At 36.1% G+C, this 20163-nt stretch overlaps 1 protein-coding gene across 15 annotated transcripts in view; it reads right to left on the bottom strand.

Moving 5' to 3' along the window:
- The window catches only part of FRYL (FRY like transcription coactivator), a 168517-nt gene that overhangs the window by 86596 nt on the left and 61758 nt on the right, over positions 1-20163 (bottom strand). For all 15 annotated transcript variants that reach the window (XM_053974833.1, XM_053974837.1, XM_053974834.1 and 12 more), the window contains 2 exons: positions 8531-8730; positions 2131-2184 (listed from right to left, as the gene is read on the bottom strand). In XM_053974833.1, coding sequence (XP_053830808.1) covers positions 2131-2184; positions 8531-8650 — 174 coding nt within the window. In that variant the 5' untranslated portion in view covers positions 8651-8730. The remainder of the gene's footprint in view (positions 1-2130; positions 2185-8530; positions 8731-20163) is intronic.

Below are 20163 nucleotides of genomic sequence, written 5' to 3'. Positions count from 1 at the left end.
ATGACGTATACTTCAGTTCCTCAGAATGAAACAGCAAATCCTGCTCAAGTCTTAAAGGCTGTAACATATTGCTAATTGCTTCACATAACATATCCAACAGCACAGTGAGAGGTAAAAAGAGAGAAGCAAAATTACAGTAAGATGCTAGAGCACAAATTCCAGCTTTGGCCAAAATCCTGATCCTGAAAATGTTGCTCAAGTTGTGCCTAATCATGAACAAGCCTGAACCTCACATACATCTGCTTTCAGTCACTGAGAAGGTCAACACAGGCTTCTGTGTGATCATAAAGTTTTGGTGTCTTAGGACAAGAGTAGGAAATTGCCAAGTATATTTCCTACAACCAACAAAAAAAAAAGAAAAACACAAGCTATTTCAGTTTCAAGCTGTACAAGCAAAAATATTTTAAGAAATGCAATATATGCTCTATAAAAAAATTCCTGTCTGGTAGCTTCCTGATGTGCTAGGAATGCTAAAGAGAAAGCACTGGTACTAAAATGCTAAAATTTTTAACAGTTAACGAGTGTATCAACATACAATTTTCCTTCTCCTTTTCCAAAATTTCACCTGTTTTAGATTAATTTGTAATATTGTTCCAATTAAGATATCAAATGACAAACAGAAGACTTCTGCTGTTTGGAAATTAAAAGCTATTGATTTTTCAAACTTGTTTTATTAGCAGCCCTCTTTGGTTATGTTTCTAACAAAAATGACTTATAATCCCATTAAATGCTATTTTACCTTTCATTAGAGGGACAGGCAACACTACATGCCTTCCTCCTCCATCCCTCTTCTCATCACTTACTGAGCTGAGAGAACAAGTCTTAGTCCCAGGGCCCTCTTGTGTTCCAAGCACGCTCTCATTATTCACAACGTACAACACTTACTAGCTCAGACCCCATTATTGGTACAGGTAAAGCCACCTTTTCTCCTCAGATTCCTGGCCACAGAAAGACCTCTAGGTGAACAAGGTTGGCCCAGCAACAGCTCTAGCTTCTCTGCTGGATGCTGTGACCTCTGGATCCTCCTCATTCCCACACTTTTACATTTACTTTTTTAATCTGTAATCTTCTCCACTGCTGGAGAATTGTTCTCAGTAAGGGTTTTATTCAGTGAGCAACGAACAGAGACACGCAATCTTAATTCCTTTTGCCAAACAATGTGCAAAATTCCCTAATAAAGTTCATAATCCCAGCCATTCAGATCTGTCTAAAGCAGTTATTCAGTTGCATTAAAGTTCAGATCTTGACTTCAAAGTAGATTTCAAATAACAAAAGAACAAAATAAGAGCTCAAACACATATATATATAGACACACAATCAAAATTTTTTTTGAAAAAACTGTATTTTCAGGAAAACTAATTTCTTTATATATCATAAAATTTTAAAAGTTACATGTTTTATTTTTTTATTTCTCTTCACTCAGCCTGTTTTTAGAACCTCTGTGTAGACAGAACACTAAGCTTCATACAGTAGATGCTATTCAGGAACACTCAAGAACGGGAACAGGCAATTCATGGGGCTTCCTCTGAACGCTGCCTCTCCACTGCAAGGAAGGGGTTATGGGACACTAACATGCCTACACTATTGAAGAATTAGAAATACAGACAATAAATAGGAATAAATGGAGCAGAGAGTCTTTCCAGACACAGTTCACTGAGAGGAAGTGAAATGGAATTGGCTAGCAGTTATCTATATTCTCAGCAAAGGACAAAGTAACACTTTAGTAACACTTTGAATCTACCCTATACCTTCTGCCATAGGATCAAAAAGCACTCAGTAAAAGCTGTGTTACTGAAATAAAATTAACACTGTTTATAAAAACAGAACCCCAAACACTGAAACAATAAGTGATAGTAGAAACAAACTAAGACTTTTGGTCCTCTAGTGTATTTCAGCATCTTTCTTCCACCAGTTTTCACTGCCACATTCAAATAATTACCTGTTCTAGTAGTTTCTTACTATCACGTTCTACAATGGAAAATAAAGTCTAACTAACATTCAGAATCTAAATCTTCTGACACAGATTCACTTGTGAATGTCCAAAGTTATTACAACAGTGGAACCACTGTTCTGCAAAAGTAAAGCCCACCTTAATCCAGTAAAAGTTGCCTTCAATTATATGTCTCCTACCTGATCAAACTGAAGATCTTCACCTCTTTGAAGAGATCTGGACAAGAGCTTTTCCTGTACAAAAAAATTAAAAGAAACATACATTTCACAATGTCATTGACTATTATCAAAGATAGATTCCTTCTTTCCAGTTACATTACAGAACAAATAAATAACTTTTAATATAAATATTTGCACTGTTTTTTAGATAGAAATATTTCTGCAGATGTGAAGTATACTCCCAAAAATTAATTAAGCAGCTAAACATTCGGAACATTAAAGACTGACAAACAGAAGATGTCAGAGGCCAAACAGGGACCAGCTGGTGGTGGGCGTCAAGTGTAACTTGGAGGGAAAGCCATTCCCACCTCAATTAACAAGTGTATTCATGTTCATATATAGCAATTATTCTAGGTTACAATAATGATTTTTAAAATGTCTTCATAAAGGCAGAGACAAGTGTTCAATGCATTTCCAATCTGCTCTTCCCCTGAACTGCAGTAAAACACAGCTAGAAGACCTACTCCAGTAAAAGGAGAATGTGAATAATCACTTGCTTTAACTTGAAATAGCTGTAAGGGACAAAAAAAATATTATTAGAATTTTACTTACTACAATATTTATTGCTACCAGTAGCATATGACATACTGCTCTGTTAAAAGCAAAATTAAATTATATTCCTGACAAAATAATTTAGTGAGGATTAAAGCATTACAGAAACAAAACATTTACAAACTCTAATAGTAAACAGTAATTCTTACTAGTCACTGTGTAGAGTATGAAATTATACACTTACAAGAAATACCTTTTATACCTTGCTCGGATATCCTGGAAATTAAAAAAAAAAAAAAAGAAAAAAAAAGAAAAAAAAAAGAAAAAAAAAAAAAAGAAAAAAAAAAGGTAGAGGAAAAGAAAGAAAAAAAAAAAGAAAAAAGGGAAGAAAAAAGAAAAAGACGAAAGAACACTGAGTCCTGCGGACTGGCTCTGAGGGTCAATGATTTACAGCAACCCAAGCGGCACAGTAACAGCTTTAAGGGCACACTGCAAAGCAGTAACATATATAAAGATCTGCTGAGCATTCCCTGTTGTTTTAAAAAATTTTAAACTATCCTTCACTTGATAATATAAATGAGTACAAAATGTTATCTTTCATAAGGTAAGTAAAAAAAAAGTACCTTGCAGTAAGCAAACAAGGAAGTTTTATGGAGCAAGGCAAGTCAAGTAGTTAACTTGCCTGGTTTGGCATGCAAAAGGAGGTGTGAGCAATACTGATAGCCAGTTCTGCTCTCAACAGGTTGTAACTCAGCACAAAGTAACTGCTCTGTAGTTTAGTATGAGACAACACCCATGCTGTCAGGCTGTTGACAAAAACTGAGAAAGTCAACATTGCTCGATGATTAACACTTGGAAGGCTGCAAGAGACAGCCTATATGTTCAGCAGATGAAAATTCATATTGCATGTCCCAAATCCAAGGTTTGAACTGGCAACTTGGTTTTTCTTGTCCTAATTGTCATCTTGAAAATACAGCACAGTTTCCAGCATTTTTCCTGTAAGGGCAGCTGTATTTGGTGTTAAAAAGAATGCAATATCTGGCAACTATTACAGCCTCTGAAAATTTGAATTCAACACTGCCCAGGCAGAAAGCATTCGCCTACTCTGAAAGTATAATTCAAAATAATACAGATGCCAATTCCCAAGTTGCTTTCACTTTCCATAATCCAAAGAAATCCACTTAATTATCTATGAAAATACTACCATTATGTTCACTTCCAGTATGCCTAAATTAAAAAACATTTTAAGAAGGGGGTTTCTAGGAAAATGCATTGAGTATTCTGAAAAAGCTTTAGTTTTTGATCAACTGATGTAATAGTCAATATATGTTCACTGTCTACTCAAAAGCAAGGGGGAAAAGGTTTCACTTTCTTGATTCTTTTAAATTCATGTGATTTTACATGTTAAATCTGTTCAAAACACTGTTATGAGAATTGGTATTTTGAAGATATACTAAAAACTCCAGAGACCACTTGCAAAGCCAAGTTTTCTTTTAGCTAGCAGGCTTCCCTCCTTTTTTTTTTTTCACACAGCAATGCCTGCAATAGATGAATGCGTGTTATCTGTATTATGCTTTCAGATAAACTGCACAATAATTGCTAGCTTATCTATAAAGCAGAAATACAAGAAATGTTTCACTCTATACAAACATTGTGTCATCGCTAATTAAGTTAAATGACAAAAACTAGAAAACTATTTCCTTATAAGATGGAAAAGTGACTTTCCTGTAAGAAGATGGGAAAAGTAAGGTTCCCTAAGTCTCCTTAGGATACAACATCCCAACAAACCACATTTCTACCATAATACTACAAAACTATTATACAGGTGAAGAAACCGCGGGTTCACTATACCCATTGTGTGTGTCTAAACCTGAAAATCGCTAAAGAAAAGAATGACAAATCAAAGAGAAATGAAATAATCTGTAAGTCTTTACACAAAGAATTTGAAATCCATGTCAACAGAGAGCAAACTAGTTCTGAAAGTTTAGCTTCCCTCCCATAATCCACACTAATTTAGATACTTCTGTATATCAAATGTTTAAGATTTTAAGGTCAGAAAGAATGAAGACCTTACAAGTTCATAACCAACTCTATTATGTTTCCTCAGCACTAAGGATCTTAACTGTTAAAAGGTAAATGTACTGTAGAGTTAATGTAACACTGACCAAACAAACCTGACATAATCAAATAATACTCTTGAACCCAACCACAGGTTTATCAAGTCCTTTGAATTATTTGGCTTTAAAATCTATTTTTTTTAATGTCTTCTCTACCTCTACTTTGTCATGGCTCCAGTCATCTCACATGATATAAAAATATCTATTCAACAGCATAAAGTAAAGGTCTGGAAACTCTAACTGAATTAATAACTTAAGATTTATTTTTGTGGCTTCCTGAAGTTCAGAGAGAGATTAAAATAATAGGTCTACATTTATCTTTTACAAGTGAAATGAAAAAAAACAAAACACTATTGCATTAAGCAAAGAGCAGTTTGCATCCATTGTGTAAAGGAGAAATGTCAACATACAGCAGGCAGCAGGGATCAGGATGTGCATGTGCTGTGCAAACAACTGCACCCATGGAAAAAGGTACCACCCATTGGCCCCTCTCCAGCATTCCCTGGCACTGTTCTCTGGTGGCTAGCACACCTCAGCAGGGTGGCTCAGGTGTGCACAGCAAACTCGAGTGTTTCTGGCTGTGCTCCAAGCTGCAGGGAAGAAACCAGACAAGGGATGCTGCCTTGCCTCCTGCAGCCCAAGGGCTGCGCAGTGCACCCTTGCCCCAGGGGCAAGCAGAATACTGTGCTAAATTTTACTTCAGATAAACTTTTGAAAGCACCAAAGCAAGACTTGCAAAAGTGTACAGTGCTAGTCTGAGCCATGTATAGTATTTCCATAACAGAATAAAATTATGTTGGTAACTGCCTTAAATACTCTTGCTAGTTGTGACATCAACGTGAGATAACTACCATTCAGTAGGTGGCACCATGTTAAACACTCTGTTTAAATTCTAACAATTCATATTTACATGCAGCTGACAAAATGCAAAATAATTGAGTTTATTGCTAATCTTTTTATCTGGTATGGTTTATGTCACATTTGGGGAATGCTGGTGTCATTCCTCAGTGTCATCCCTCTCAACTGAGAAGGAGTATTTTTTAAGCTGCAAGACTACTCTTGGGCTCTTTTTTCCTTTAAAACTATATACTGCTGCAAAAGACTTAGCATTGCTGGTTAAAAAAAGAAATGGTTTTATTTCATTTATTCACTAAAAGGATGATCTTCCTTCCTGTCATTACACTTGCTGCTTTCATTTATTCATTTATTTTAAGCATTTGCTGATAAGCTCTATCTCTAACTTTGAAAATGCTGAGGTATTACAATTTTGCAAGCAGAGTTAATTAAATTAGTAAGAAGAAATTAGGTGAAAATCACAGCCAGAGAAACCATTTAGTAATTTTGAAATCATCAGTCAGTTACTTTTAAATGTAATCCATACATCTAGCAAAATCCATACATCTAGCAAAAATGATATTACCCCTCACTCACAGATGCTGTCTTGATCTGCAGTGACTTTTTTTAATTTATATTTTAATTAATTTTTGTTCCCCTACTGTCATGTTCAAGTTTTAAAAACTGTCTAGCTCCTAATTTTGATTGGACTGGCTTTAAATTCTCTCAAACAGCTTCACCCAACAGCCTAGCTTCATTAAAGATTTATGTAATTCTATATATATTCTTCACACTTTTGTTTGCAGCCAAGTCATTCCACAAAATCAAATTACACTAAAATAATAAAGGGCTTTCCACTCTTCCATTAAAACCTTTTATCCAATCACAATCAGTGCTTTCCTGGTGCTCTTCCAGCCTTTTAATGTTTCTTTTTAAATTTCATACACTAGAACTGAATGTTCAGTATTTAACTCTACATACAGAAATAAAGCTGCTTCAATATTTCAGTATTTCCTTTCAGTAGGACACCTAAGGATTCCCTTCTACCTCTTTATGTTGTACAGGCTCAGGTTGTTTCACTTTTCCACAGCTTTTGGCACCTCTCTTAATTTGCTGGTTTTCTATACAATCCTTCTCACTCACCAATAGAAAATAAGGAAAGCTGACTATACATATAAATTACATTTGATTCCATTAAAACACATTTTGTTTAAATGAATTCAGCTTAGTAAATGAACACAGACAAAACTGTTTAAAACCTTTATAGAGGACTACTTTAGTAGTATTTGTAATTTCTTACTTCATCCTAAAAAAAAATATACAGACTGTAAACACACAAAATACTGACTTCAAATTCTTATCAGTAAAAAAATCTTGACTAAGGTAGACCTCATGCAATCATCATAAAATCTCAGAAGGGCAAAAGAGCTGGGAATCACTCTTCTGTGAAAAGCAAATTATTTAATTAGTTTCATGGGGGTTCTAATTTTTAATCTGGCGAGATGTTTCAATTTTTTATGATTAACAGACTTAAAAACATTTGTTTAATTAACAGTCAACAGCATGGCAATGAGATACAACCTGGGATTGATGACAGAGGACTTATTTTATCTGGTCTAGGGAAAAGTTTTGCAGCACAAATGAACTCCAGGGCTATTATATTTGCCTTACTCCCATTATTCTGGTTAGATTTGGCTCCAAACTAGCCATGTCTGCAGGAAAATCCCTATTCAGCCCACCTCAGTTCCAAGCAGTCTGTCCCTCTGGCCAAGCACTGCCCTCCCAGTCTGTTTAGCCAATGGATGGAAATGGGGCTGGAGGAGCAGCATTTGGCACATAGATGGACAGTGGACCTACCAGCCTTTCCACCCACAGCATCACTGCCACTACAGCTCTCCTCTCATTTTTAGCCAGGTACCCTTCATTGCTTGTGTGCCCCTTTTGCTATGAAGTTTTTTTGTTTTCTTATAAACCCCTCCTGAATACCTTACTTTTCTGGATATCTTAAAAACAAATAGACAAATTATATTAAAGTTGTGAACTTGCCTGGTGCACACAGACATATATATATAAAGAATAGGTATAAATAAAAGTTTCACTTTCCTCAGCCTCAGTTGTAGTCGAAGATGATTCCATAATCCACAAAACACTTTTAGTCCTGCTTTTGTGTTCTTTTGGACTGCTTCCTAAGAAAACTTTTTCCTGAAGTTTCAAAACTGGGGGTCAAATGCTCACATATGCACTTTCTGCACATGAACACTTCAGCAAGCAGCAGCTGTCAACAGAAGCTTTCTGTGAGCTGGCCTTCTGCTAGCCACAGCATCTCACCTGCCCAGTGAATTTCCAGGTTTAAAAAAAAAAAAATTGCTTTTGTTTGTTGTGGCTTTGGGTTTTTGGGTGTTTTTATTTCAGAAATTTCCAAACTAAAAGAAAATCATTTATTTCAGGACCACAAGGTCTCGATCACCAATGGAATTTTGCTTTGTTGCTTAATCTCCAATATATGCAGACTACTACATTATTCCAGGTGTTAGTATCATTACTTTGGAAAACAAACCAAATGCATATTTCCTTGAAAGTATTATTTAAAAGAAACACTGACAGGAAACACACTTCACAGTATTAATGAAGGAATATTTTTTTGTTGTTCCTGTTTCCCTTTGTAACTTCACAGACCTTAGGGATACACTAAGAGGTCTTGTTTCCAGTAACTACTAGGTAACAGTTTTGACACAAGTCAATAAAACAAATCAGATAGCAACCCTGTTTGCAGAAGCTTATTTATTCCTGAAGTAATCTCTTTGAAAAGTCAACAATATCTGGGAGTGCTTTCTTCAGTAACTATACATATGATAAATCAGCCTATTTCAGAACAAAACAAGACCGTTTTGAGAGATACTATAAAAAAAAGGACTCACCAAAGGTTCAGCCATTACAAGTTCAATTTTCTTTTCAGCTTGAACAGCAAATTCAGCAAAGAGGCTTTTGATGACATACTCGCCCGGTTTCACATCTGGGTCAATAGTAATGTTAGACATGATGATGCCTCTCTTTTCCCAGGTGGAAACAACACTTGGAGAAACTCTACGTTTATTTACTCTGCTGGGTGGTGCGGAGGCTATAGGTAAAAAACAAGAAAAACACAGAGCTATAAAGCAGAGCTTCTAAACATGGTGCCAGTCACTTTACATTTTCCCATTCATCACACACACATTTTCACACATTAAATTCTCTAAAACAGAAGGAAACAACTAACTGTAACATACAACAAGAATTTGTTTTAGTTAGGTCGGAATTTCTACTCTTAAGTTACACAAGGGTTTACAATGTTGGTCACTTCTGTTACCAATCCAATGCTCTACACAGTGACCATGATTAACACACACTACTTTCAGTTCAAGTATGACTAAAAATCAGAAGGTTGAATGGGAAGGGTTATATCCCCTATAGTATGAGAAGCATTCCTTGATTCCACTTTATAGATCATCCATTAAGTTCATGTTTCTATTTGGTGTCCAAATACCTTCAAGAGAAATTCTTCCTTGACACTTTTTGTCAGTAAGCTGATTTTCCTAACAAGAATGCAAACCCTTTATAGACATGTCATGCTAACTGATCTTCTAGTCCCACATTAAAAACTTGTTTCTTGTAAGAAATATTTATTAATCAATACAAATAAAACTGTATATATGTTTCATTTCCTAGGAATTAATGTTTTTGCTTTCATACCAAAATTGTCGTATACAAACTTTACATGTAGTTATCCACCTTTATTTTTTCTTTCTCCCAAAGCACTCCAAAATATTTATTTACTGGGAAAGCTGCCAGCAATGAGAACTGCGGTACTGAAAATCATGTTTCAGAACTCACACACAGAGGTTCAATACACAAAACAATCACGGTTAATAATTATAATTCTTGTCTTGCACATGATATATCAAAATAACTGTTGACACCTCTTAATGATGACCCAGATATACCAAGGTAGGTCTGATATTTCCCTGGTTTATTCCATGACTGCAGATGTTATTTTTCAATTGATATTAGGAATTGATATTAATAATTCTTATCTATTTACATTATGATTTTATTTTCATAAGACAGTCATGCAGGGAGCCTAGTTCCCATCTGTTTCATTCTGCTACATTTCGTGATGTGTTTAGGTAAGCTTTTTTAAGGCTTTTTGTAGGTAAAGTGTGAGGAGACACATTTGATTTATTTTGCTGAACCTGAAAATTTTTTTACACGTTCTCAGTTTTTACATGTGCAAACCCTATAAGCTAAATATTATCCACAACTTTTTCTCAAATGGTTTTTTCAACTCATTTATGAAAAAACATGAGACCAAACATGGAGACCAAATGTTGGTACATCACATCTTCTCAACTTAAGTCTTGGCCATTCCTTATGTCTTCTATCAATTCAGAAAGTTACATTTTACATAATATAACACAGACTCCCAAAACTTCCATTGAAATGTATCATTTATCAAATGCACTAGTGAAGTGAGAAATTCTGCAGGAGTGAAAACTGAATGCCCCCAACTATCTTGTTTCTAATCCAAAAGGAAGGTTACCTTGCACAAGATTATTGAGAACTACACATGACTTATTTTTAATGTCTACACTACTGTACAAACTTGATATTTAGCTGGAGCAATGCATATTTTTTCCTGTTGTACAAAACAGGAAATAAACATAAATTGCAGAATCCTTTCTTTGAGGCTGGAAAGGCTTGCACAAGGTCACAAAACTGAGTTCCTGGGAACCAAGGGTAACACCAGAACAACAGGCACACACTGCATGTCATAAAACATTTCTAAACATCCTCTAACACTTCAATCCAGCACTTTGATCCCAGTAACAGAGGCCCTAAAAGACAGAGAAGAGCATGTCCCACACAGCCAGAGACAATGGGACATCACAGACACTGCCATGATCTAGATCCCTATGGTAGAAGCTCACTACATATAAGTACACAAAAGCATTAAGAAACAGAACAAAGCACAGGCTGCAAAACGAAGATGACAACCCCAAACTCTTTCTCATCCCACATCTGATGATTAGCTCATCCTTCAGTACAGAAACATGAACATTACAGGGACTTGAAAAAATATTTCATGTCTTTACAATGCCTATGTTCTCCAGCATCCATACTCTTGACATCCTGAAGCATCAATCAAAAGGCAGCCCAGAAAATGAGAGATGAAAATGTGTCAAAAACAAGAGCACAGAGGTTTGAGAAGAGGTGAAAAGAATGAATAAAGACATCCTTCATAGCCATAGCAGGTAACAGACAGAAATACCAAGCATGGGATAGGCAAAACAGAAATTTGAGTAGCTAAGGGCCCACAACAGATACCATATATTTCTAACATTTGCAGTTGCTTTTATCCTAAATATGAAAGTTTCTGAGACAGCTAAAGTTTTGTTCTAGTCAACAAACAAGATGGACTGTCTTATTTTAAAAGACGTATTAATGCTAACAGGCTGGAAAGAAATGAGACTGTTTAAATCTCCTTTTGAATATCATTACTTATGTCTTGTCAGAAGAAATTTAGCAAAGCAGCAGCTTCAGCTCATTCCCGACTTACTTACTGGATACGCCACAACTGTCGCATGATCTGGACTGAAGCGAATATGCCAGAGCTCTGGTCCAGTTCCTGCTCCTGAAGAGTGAGGAGCTGGCACTCAACCAGCTCTTTTCACTCTCTGGGGAAACTAAGAAAGACCACTGTGCCACTGTGCTCCTTAATCCCAAACTATATTCAGATGTAGACAGTTAGGTAGGTAACTCTTAATAGCGTGTTTACGTAATACATTTCTGTCTTCAGATTTTAAAAGATCACATTCAAAAAGCCCCTGTCACTTAAGAATCAGGAAACATTGAGAGCTGATCATCTTTAAAGTGCTATCTTTACTTTATGTTAGCAATTCAATCCTCAGTAAAAGGGACCACCTTAGTATGTTAACTTTAAAAGCTATAAAACAGCTTCCCTCACTAAGGATGAAGGGCTGTCTACACTGATCTGAACACAGGTAAACTTCCTCAGGCTCAAGCAAAACCATTAGAAATGGATAAACTGGACAAAAATCTAATGCTGGCAAGAAAAAAAGGAAGCAACTGGACTTTAACCAGACTAGCTCTTGTAAATGCTGCAGAAATTTCAGTACAAGGCAGAGGTCACGACCATGCAGCCAAGGAAATGGTCATGACCATACGCCAGGACAGCCTTATATGCACCAGCATTAGCAAGCCCCACTGCTTGGCTATAGTTTCACACAGCCCCCTTTGGATGGCACATGCTGCAGTACTGACAAGGGATGCAATCCCTTCCAGCCAGCTCTCTCCCTTCCTGTGCAAGCAAACACAACAGAGTCAGCTGTACAAAGAACTGAACTGGAAAAGCAGCATGCATATTAATTTTCCCCCCACATTAATTTTGACACAATCATTTGTCCAAGGCACATATCACATACAGGAATGTGCCAGCACAGAGTCAGTGCAGGGACAGGGCTTGCCTTTTAACTCTTTCAGCAGCAAAGCAGAGCCAAAGCTATCCTACAGCCATTCACGTTACTAATCTCTGTGTTCACATGCACAAACTCTCCAGGTGGCAATGAACTTACCACCCCCAAAAAACAAGGGAAAACTGTCAAACTGAAGCAATTATAAACACTGCCATGAGAGTATTACAAATACCTTAGTTTTGCTAAAATGTAAGAGTACATAAAAGGAAGAAAAAATTAGGATTTACTTTCATCCATGAATTTGCTGAGGACTCTAATTCACATTAGCACCGAGACTCTTGTCTTGCATATGACAATGTTCATGGTTTTATCTGCTTTGTAAAACCATTAATTTAGTTAAATACACACAGAAAAACATGTAGGAGGGAAAATGGAGAGGGAGCTCGACTGTTTAATAAGTAAATATACAAGAGTTTATTAAAGAAAAGTCAAAATCTATTCTCATATTTCTTAGCTAGGTCAAACGACATTATTATCTGGTATAATTACATTCAGTGGGATTAATTTACTCATGAATTTGCAATCAATAAAATTGTAAGAAGGATCTATATGAATTTAAATATGCTTAATGGAAAATAAAGTCATTGCAGGACAGGATTAAATAACTTTTTCTGCTATTCTTTACCATCAAAGCATAAGCCGTTCTTTACTCTTAGCTGCCAGAGAAAACGTAAGTCTCAAACATCATTTGGAAGCTTCAAAACATGAAGCATTCTACAGAACTTCAGATGAGATCTGGAACCAGAAACCATACAACTTGCAACAGTTCAAAACTAAAAAACTACTTTCATAAATCGCTTGAAAACAGTGAATATTATCCACTTGAAACAATATCCTGTTTGTTTGCTCTGATGTGAGCTACTGCTATGTGGGAAATCTGGGAGCAATGCAGTAAGGAAATCTTTGTTAAACAGTATTGTTTGGTTGCTAGGGCCACACCAAATTGTTTGGATAGTTGCAAGGAACAGTAAAACAATACAAAGGATAATTAGACAGACAACACACTCCTAGGTCAAAAGGCAACACGCCCTGATGTATGCTAAATGAAAAACAAAGTTGTTTCATGTTAAACTCAAGTGTCTAGAACTAGAAAAGGTTATTTAGTACCCAATTTGATAATAAAGAATGCTACTATTTTATCACCCTGTTTCTCTTCACACAGCCCAAATGCAGCAAGTATTTGAGGATACAAAGTAGCATCCTATTTACCAATGAGACTATTCAGGGTTCAAACATAAAAGGTAACTGGAAGGTAATGAACACACCCCAGCCAGTGACAGCTGATGAGTCCATTTTACTTCATGGCTAATACAAAATGATGATTTTTAGCTTTCAGACTTTTTTTGGGTACTACTTTACACTTAGCCAAGCATTGGCACTTCATATGTGCTTTTCCCCCAAGTTTTTTGTGGTTTTTGCTTTAACTGAAATTTGGTTTCAGTTGCTGCTGTGTCTCAGGAAGTTGGAATGCTCAGACTGAAGCAAAACTTCCATTAGGTATCTCCCCTCTTTCCAGGTATCTGAAAACACAGCTGGAATTACTTTATTGCTTTTTAAAATAAGGTACCCAACTATAAAATAAACATGCTCAACACAATCTTGAGGGGCTCTGCAGTTTTCATCAAGCAGATTTATATTCTTGGTTGCTATTTTTATAATTAATTGCTAAAGTAGTAGATAATTTTACATCACTCACATTTAGCAATTAAGCTTTTTACTGTTATTTTTGAAGCACATGTAATTTCAGAGGTACTTCATATTTCCTGCGACACTTGTTGTAGAATAGGGTTTGCATGTCCAACTGACAATACAAAAATTTCCAAAGACTAAAAATATGACGTGTGGTTACTTAAAGGAATTTTAATTAAGCTCCTTGCTTTCTACTCTGATAACATCTAGAACATTTTATCCTGCCTTAATGATAATTAATATACTAATGATATAATTAATATATTAATGATATTAATATACATGGAAACTTGTCTGTAGTGATTATTAGAGTGTTTAATAACAAAAAAATCTTTAATTATTTTACCAAAAGAATATTTTTTTTCTAAAAAGGATGTCAATGCTCAAAAAAGATGGCAGTCTATCCAGAATGATCCCAACAAATTATGAATAGAGCCCAAATGTTAAACCTAGGTTTCCCATGTCCCCGATCAGAACCTTGTTTTTCAGAGCAACTTCTTCACTAAATTTATCATTATTTCACAATTCTGAAAGTCCTGTTGATCATCGGGTTTCTACTGTTTCCAAAGTCTGCTTGCTCCTACCAGTGGAAAATAAAGTCTTATGACTTGAAAGTACAGTAAACAGCTTTATGAACACAACGAAACTCAGCAAACACTGCTCTAAAAACAGGTGCACATTCCAGATCTTAGCTTCCAACCTATAAGCAAATAAAAAGAAAGAGCCATTCTTCACTCAAATCTCTTGGATTTGCTTTCACAGTAGTGATGGGAGGATGTAGTTTACCTGGGTTGTTGAAGCATGTGATGGCAGAGCAGACAAGCAGGTCTACTTCACTGCAGTGGTTTTTGTTCCAACTATGTAGCACTACTGATAGTGCATGAAGCCTGTCTGAAAGCTGGATTTATCCCTGCCTCACTTGCTCCAGCTATACTGAATCCCTGCTGATGTCATGCACACCCAGTACTGTGGCACACGTGGCTGGCTCCTTGGTTCACCAGCATCAAACGCGCTAGACTCAGCAGTCTCTGCAGAATTAGTGGACACTTCTGCATTATACTGCATTTATTCAGACTTTCTCATTTATTTCATTAACACTTATTTACCAGCAAGGTAGTACCAATCTTAAACTGTGCTACTAGATACAATAAAAGAGAAAAAAATTGCAAACTCATAAAATATATACTAATTTTGAGCACATCCATTTTTATACAAGTGCTATTCTGATTTTCTTGGTTATGTAAATTTTTCTCAATAATATGTTTAGACAGATCAAGAAACTGAGTTTCTGCTAGATGCCCTTTTTTGAGGCATTCTTACGAGGTCCTTAAAAAACCCCATACCTAATATGAATTTTAATCTTGATACTGGTATGAAACACTCAATGCCAAGGGAGAGGCAAAACAGCCTCCTGATACCAGAGCAATGTCACTTTACATTTTACAAGGTAACCTAAATAATGTGAACAAAATTCACAGTCTTTGACAGTGAAATTAAGTATCTATTATGGACGACTGACCATACATTTTCATAGAGTGTGACGTCTAGATATTCCTTTGTTTTATATAATACACATGAACTGATTGGTAACACCACAAATACAAACACAGCAGCAGAACTGGTATCAATTTGAATACATTAGAATGTACAGGATCAAGAAAACAAACCTGCTCTTTTTTCCCTATTTCTCATACCTTAGTCTGGATACATAGTTCTTGATGCACAAACTTCCTATTATTTTCAATACAGACTACACAATTAATTCATCCAGCAACACCAGGTATAGAATTCTCTATTCTTTCTCTGTGTTGGCAGTATGCAGTGAATTTTCTTTGGAAAATGTTTAACAGATTGTGGCTTCATACATGTGTCCAACAAAACAACAGGCAAAGAAGAACTATTATCTCACTAACAGGTCACATGGACTGAGCCCAGAGTGCAAATTCTTACCTCACCTCTCTCAATTCTTTACTGGTTTTAAGTGACTTATGGAAACAAGTAACCAGCAGTAGTAGCTGGTACTTCTGTCATGCATTTATGCCACGTCACACGATGATAAGATGAATGGGTTACCTACCTGTGAAGTAGAAACAGGCTTACAAGTGGCTTTGTTCAGTGGTATGGTTCACTGTAAAGTTTGTAAAGCCAAGTCCAACCTTTCAGTGAGAGGAAGTTTTATGTGTATTGATAACTTCCCCTCCACGTCTAAATCAGAACTCACATTTTACTTCTGCAGCAGAAACACTTCCCTATTAAAAACTTCTCTAAGGCATTTCAGATATGTTTAATTTCAGCCAAACTCTGGGACAAAGAAACATAAATGAATGCCGCATCAATAAACAGAAGATAAATTCATTTTAACAAGCAGTTAATTAACCATATGGCTGTAACATAAAGGATAGCCTGAGAGATAATACAGAAAGTATTTCTGAGTTTATTGTGGGAACTGGTGCTATGACAGCTGAGCTTTCATTTGGACTAAAAACATCCCCACAGAACAAAATCTTCACAGAAATCCTCTAAGTTTTATTGTAAAGGTGTTTTTTTTACCTGCAGCAAATATGAACATTCTTTCTTTAGGCAAAGTTGACTCAACTGGAAGAGCAGCTGTAAATTTGTCTAGTTACAGGTACTCACATGAAGCTTGTTTTCTGCTCTCAAAGCCTCTGAAAACACAGGCGAGAAAGGTAATAGAAACATTACTTCTTGCCAACACAAAGACACAGCAGAAATTCTAAGGTATAAAACTTTGTCTGGCAATATCTGGTTTTCTACGTATGTGGGCCAGATTACAATCCCTTAGAAATCTTGCTGCTTGAGACTTGTTTTGAGACAATCCTCAAATTTTGAGCTTTGCCTTATAACTAAGTAATTTAGTCCTTCCAGAGATTCAGTAGCCTTCTTCACCGCTGTTAATATCTCTGGAACTTTCATTCTTAAAATGTAATTTTTAGATTTGCATTTGGTGTAAGTTTCTTGGCATAAGTTGCATAAGAAATGCAATCAAACAGTCTTCCACAAGAGAAAAAGCGAAAGAGAAGTAATATTGCATCAAACTTAAAAGTGATGCTTTTATAATTAAAAACAATACTACCTCAAACAAACAAACCACAAATATTCCAGTTTAGAAGAAAATTTCTCCAGCATCTTTTCCACACCTATAACCATCATCTGGGCTTTATGAAGTGAATTCCCTATGTGTCAAACACAAAAAAATGCTTGAAAGGTCTTTTTCCCTTCTAAACTCCCCATCATCATAATCCTCTGAAGACTTGTTGCTATATTCTCTGCCACATTGCTCCTTTTCCCCTTTTCTGTACTAATATTCAGATGCTCTTTGAGGAAGCATTATGAAGATAACAAGACATTCTTTTTGTCTAGCTGCTTTAGCAGCTGAGCAAACTCTAACCAGCATATACTCCAGTTCCTGTATGGGACTTCATCTCTTATAGTCACTTCCCTACTTTGAAAAGTCAAAACTAAAATAGGTATAGGATTTCTTTCCTGAAACTCTACAACAGATAGAAAGATTAAATGGATTAGAGATAAAAACAGGGAAATTATTTTTAAATACTTACTTTGTGTAAACTCAGATACATGAGAAGAGAGAAACTGGGCTACGAATTTCTTCAAGTAAATCCTACTGGCTTTGCCATTATGGACTGTGGCAGTCATTCCTCTTATATTTATACATAGGGGAGAAGTAGCAACTCCACTAAACATTCTTTCTAAACCTCTAACCTCATACTGTACAAAGAGCACCTGCTTCTCTACAGAACTGTGGCTGAACAGGAAAAACAACAGCCACCTACATAATGTACAATCACCTAAATCAGATGGATGAGTATTTTTTATTTACTGGAGTAGAACACACAAATACTTTTATTAAGAAATTTAATGGTTGAAAAAGAGATTAGATCTGACATACAGGATAGTGTGAGGAAACCCAGGATGGTAGTCAGAAATAGACTGTTAGTTGTTACTGGGCTCCCTCTGTCCACTGAGAATGTTGGATTTGACAGCATCAAAGGCTGCTAAAAGTTCCAGCTCCAAAGATAATGCTGAAGATCATCTGATCTCTAGTGCTGTGTAATTCTAATGTAGTGTCTGACAGCAGGACAGAATGTCCCACCTCTGGCACAATCAACTACACCATGGCAATCAAGAAATTTAAAATTAAACAGTAATTTTTTTAAAAATCACAAAGATGAATATAAGATAATTTTTACATCTATTATAAAAATATATAAAATAATTTTTACATCTATTATAAAAAATCTTCAACAGCACAACAGCTAGCAATAGATGGAAATACTGGCTGAAACTTCTACATGCATATGCAAGAAGTACAACTCATTTTGTGACTCATTTTACAGAGCCTTGTATGGTAGACCATGCATGTAGATTATTATCAGACAGGAAAAAAAGAAAAATTAAAAATAATTTTGATAGCACAAGATGCCAAAAGAGCAAACCATACACAGTGGAAAACAATGTGATAGAACACAAAAACTGGAGGGGGAAGAGGAAATCAGTTTGAACTCAATTGTCTCAAGTCCTGCCCAGTCACTCTTGATTACGGCATGCCATCAGGATATCCTGGCCATTAAAGTGTCAGATCATTAAAAATATAGTTTATGTAATTCCTTTTCTAGAACAACAGTCAGAATAGAAAACCTCTTCAAATAAAGTACTTTAATTAAAAACAATATTTTGAATTTCACAGAAACCCTTACTTAGAAAGAAGCGAGATTTAATTAATAGCATACTTCCAAACTACTAATTTATTTAACGTGCCTTGTTTCACTGTCAGCTGCTCTCATGCAAGATCAGCTTCAAAGAATGTAAAGGGTAAATCTCATCTGCCCATAATCTAAACATAATCCATCACATTTGGAAGCAGGATAATGGCAGGAATGTAAAGGTTCAGGGCTCCAAGTTAAATTCCCAACAGTAGTTTTCAGAAATGCTCTTAGTGTCTTGACATTTTATACAACTGTAGCCTTCAATTCAATTTTAAGCTGCACATACAATACAGTAAGTTAGACTTGAATTTCTGTTTGAAAACAGTTCTGTAAATAAGTTGCAAACTTCTCGGAGAAACAATACCACCCCAAGCACACATCTGGTACCTACAGTCTCCTTTCCCAATAGACCTTGTGAAGACTTAACAAGCCCTTAACTGTCAGAACTACTTTGCACAGCACAAGTGAAGAATGTAGGTATCCATCCTGGTATCTCAGCTTCCTTCAAAACACTGAACTTTAACAAATGAACATACATAACTGTCAACATTCACTCATTTACAAATTTTGTGTTCCCTCAAAAGAATAACCACATAAGTGTAAAAAACCCCCTAAACTTGTTTCTTTACTTCCTATCCTCATTAGCATTAGGCTTTTACAGCATGGCAAATCATACTTTCATTAAAGATGCAAACACAGAAGCAGTTCTATTCCAATATTATTAACTTGCCAAAAAAAAAGAAAAGCTTACAGTATTAATTTTAAAGGGCAGTATCTGATGCTTATTTTTTGTTTAACTTTATTTCTGTGACAGGAACAAAGACATCAACTTCCCACTGAATATAGAGAGCAAAGACAGAATTGCATAACACTGGCTTGTTCTGTTAGTTCTTCTGATTCACCTGCACTCTGGAAAATGTAAAGCGAGCCCCCACTAAGTCTGAGCCAGTAGTATTCCCTGCTTTTCATGGGGGCCTGTAAGTTCAGGGTCACCACCATACCAGTCAGTTACCATGCTTTTAGAGGGTATGTGCATTCATGTAATGCCTGAGAGGCCATAACTCATTAGTATTATTTCTCCTTCAGTTCCATCTCCTGCAGTTTTTTATTATTTAGAAGAAGATTCCGAAGGGGATGAAGGTTCCTACAGAGCAAATTTAAGCTTGCTGAGGGTAGTTTGGTTTCTCATTATTCCCTCTCCTGGCTGATGGACTCCCTCCCATTTGAGAGCCAGATACTGATGGTCAACTTTTCAAGCAACAGGGAAGGGCATGCTGGTAAATTTGCATGCACTCATGACTTTTCTGATTAGCACAGAAAGTGTGCCCTGCTCAGCCCATGGGGTGAGGGAACCGGGGCAAAGAACAGAACATTTACTACTAAGAGAGAAACCCATTTTTGCCATCAAATTGAAGGCTGCACCAGGCTGGAAACACTCTGATGCTCTGAATCCTGTGTTAAGCATGAGATAACAAAGGCAATAAAATTATATCAATGCTTGGCTAAATTATGTTAAAATAAAAAGCAGAAGGGAGGCAAAGGCAGCAGTGGAAAGATGCACTAAGTCAGGCCTGGGGAGTGAAAGAG

Source organism: Vidua macroura, chromosome 4, assembly GCF_024509145.1.
Source record: "Vidua macroura isolate BioBank_ID:100142 chromosome 4, ASM2450914v1, whole genome shotgun sequence".
NCBI classification, from domain to species: domain Eukaryota; kingdom Metazoa; phylum Chordata; class Aves; order Passeriformes; family Viduidae; genus Vidua; species Vidua macroura.
This window is presented reverse-complemented; position numbering and strand designations above follow the sequence as displayed.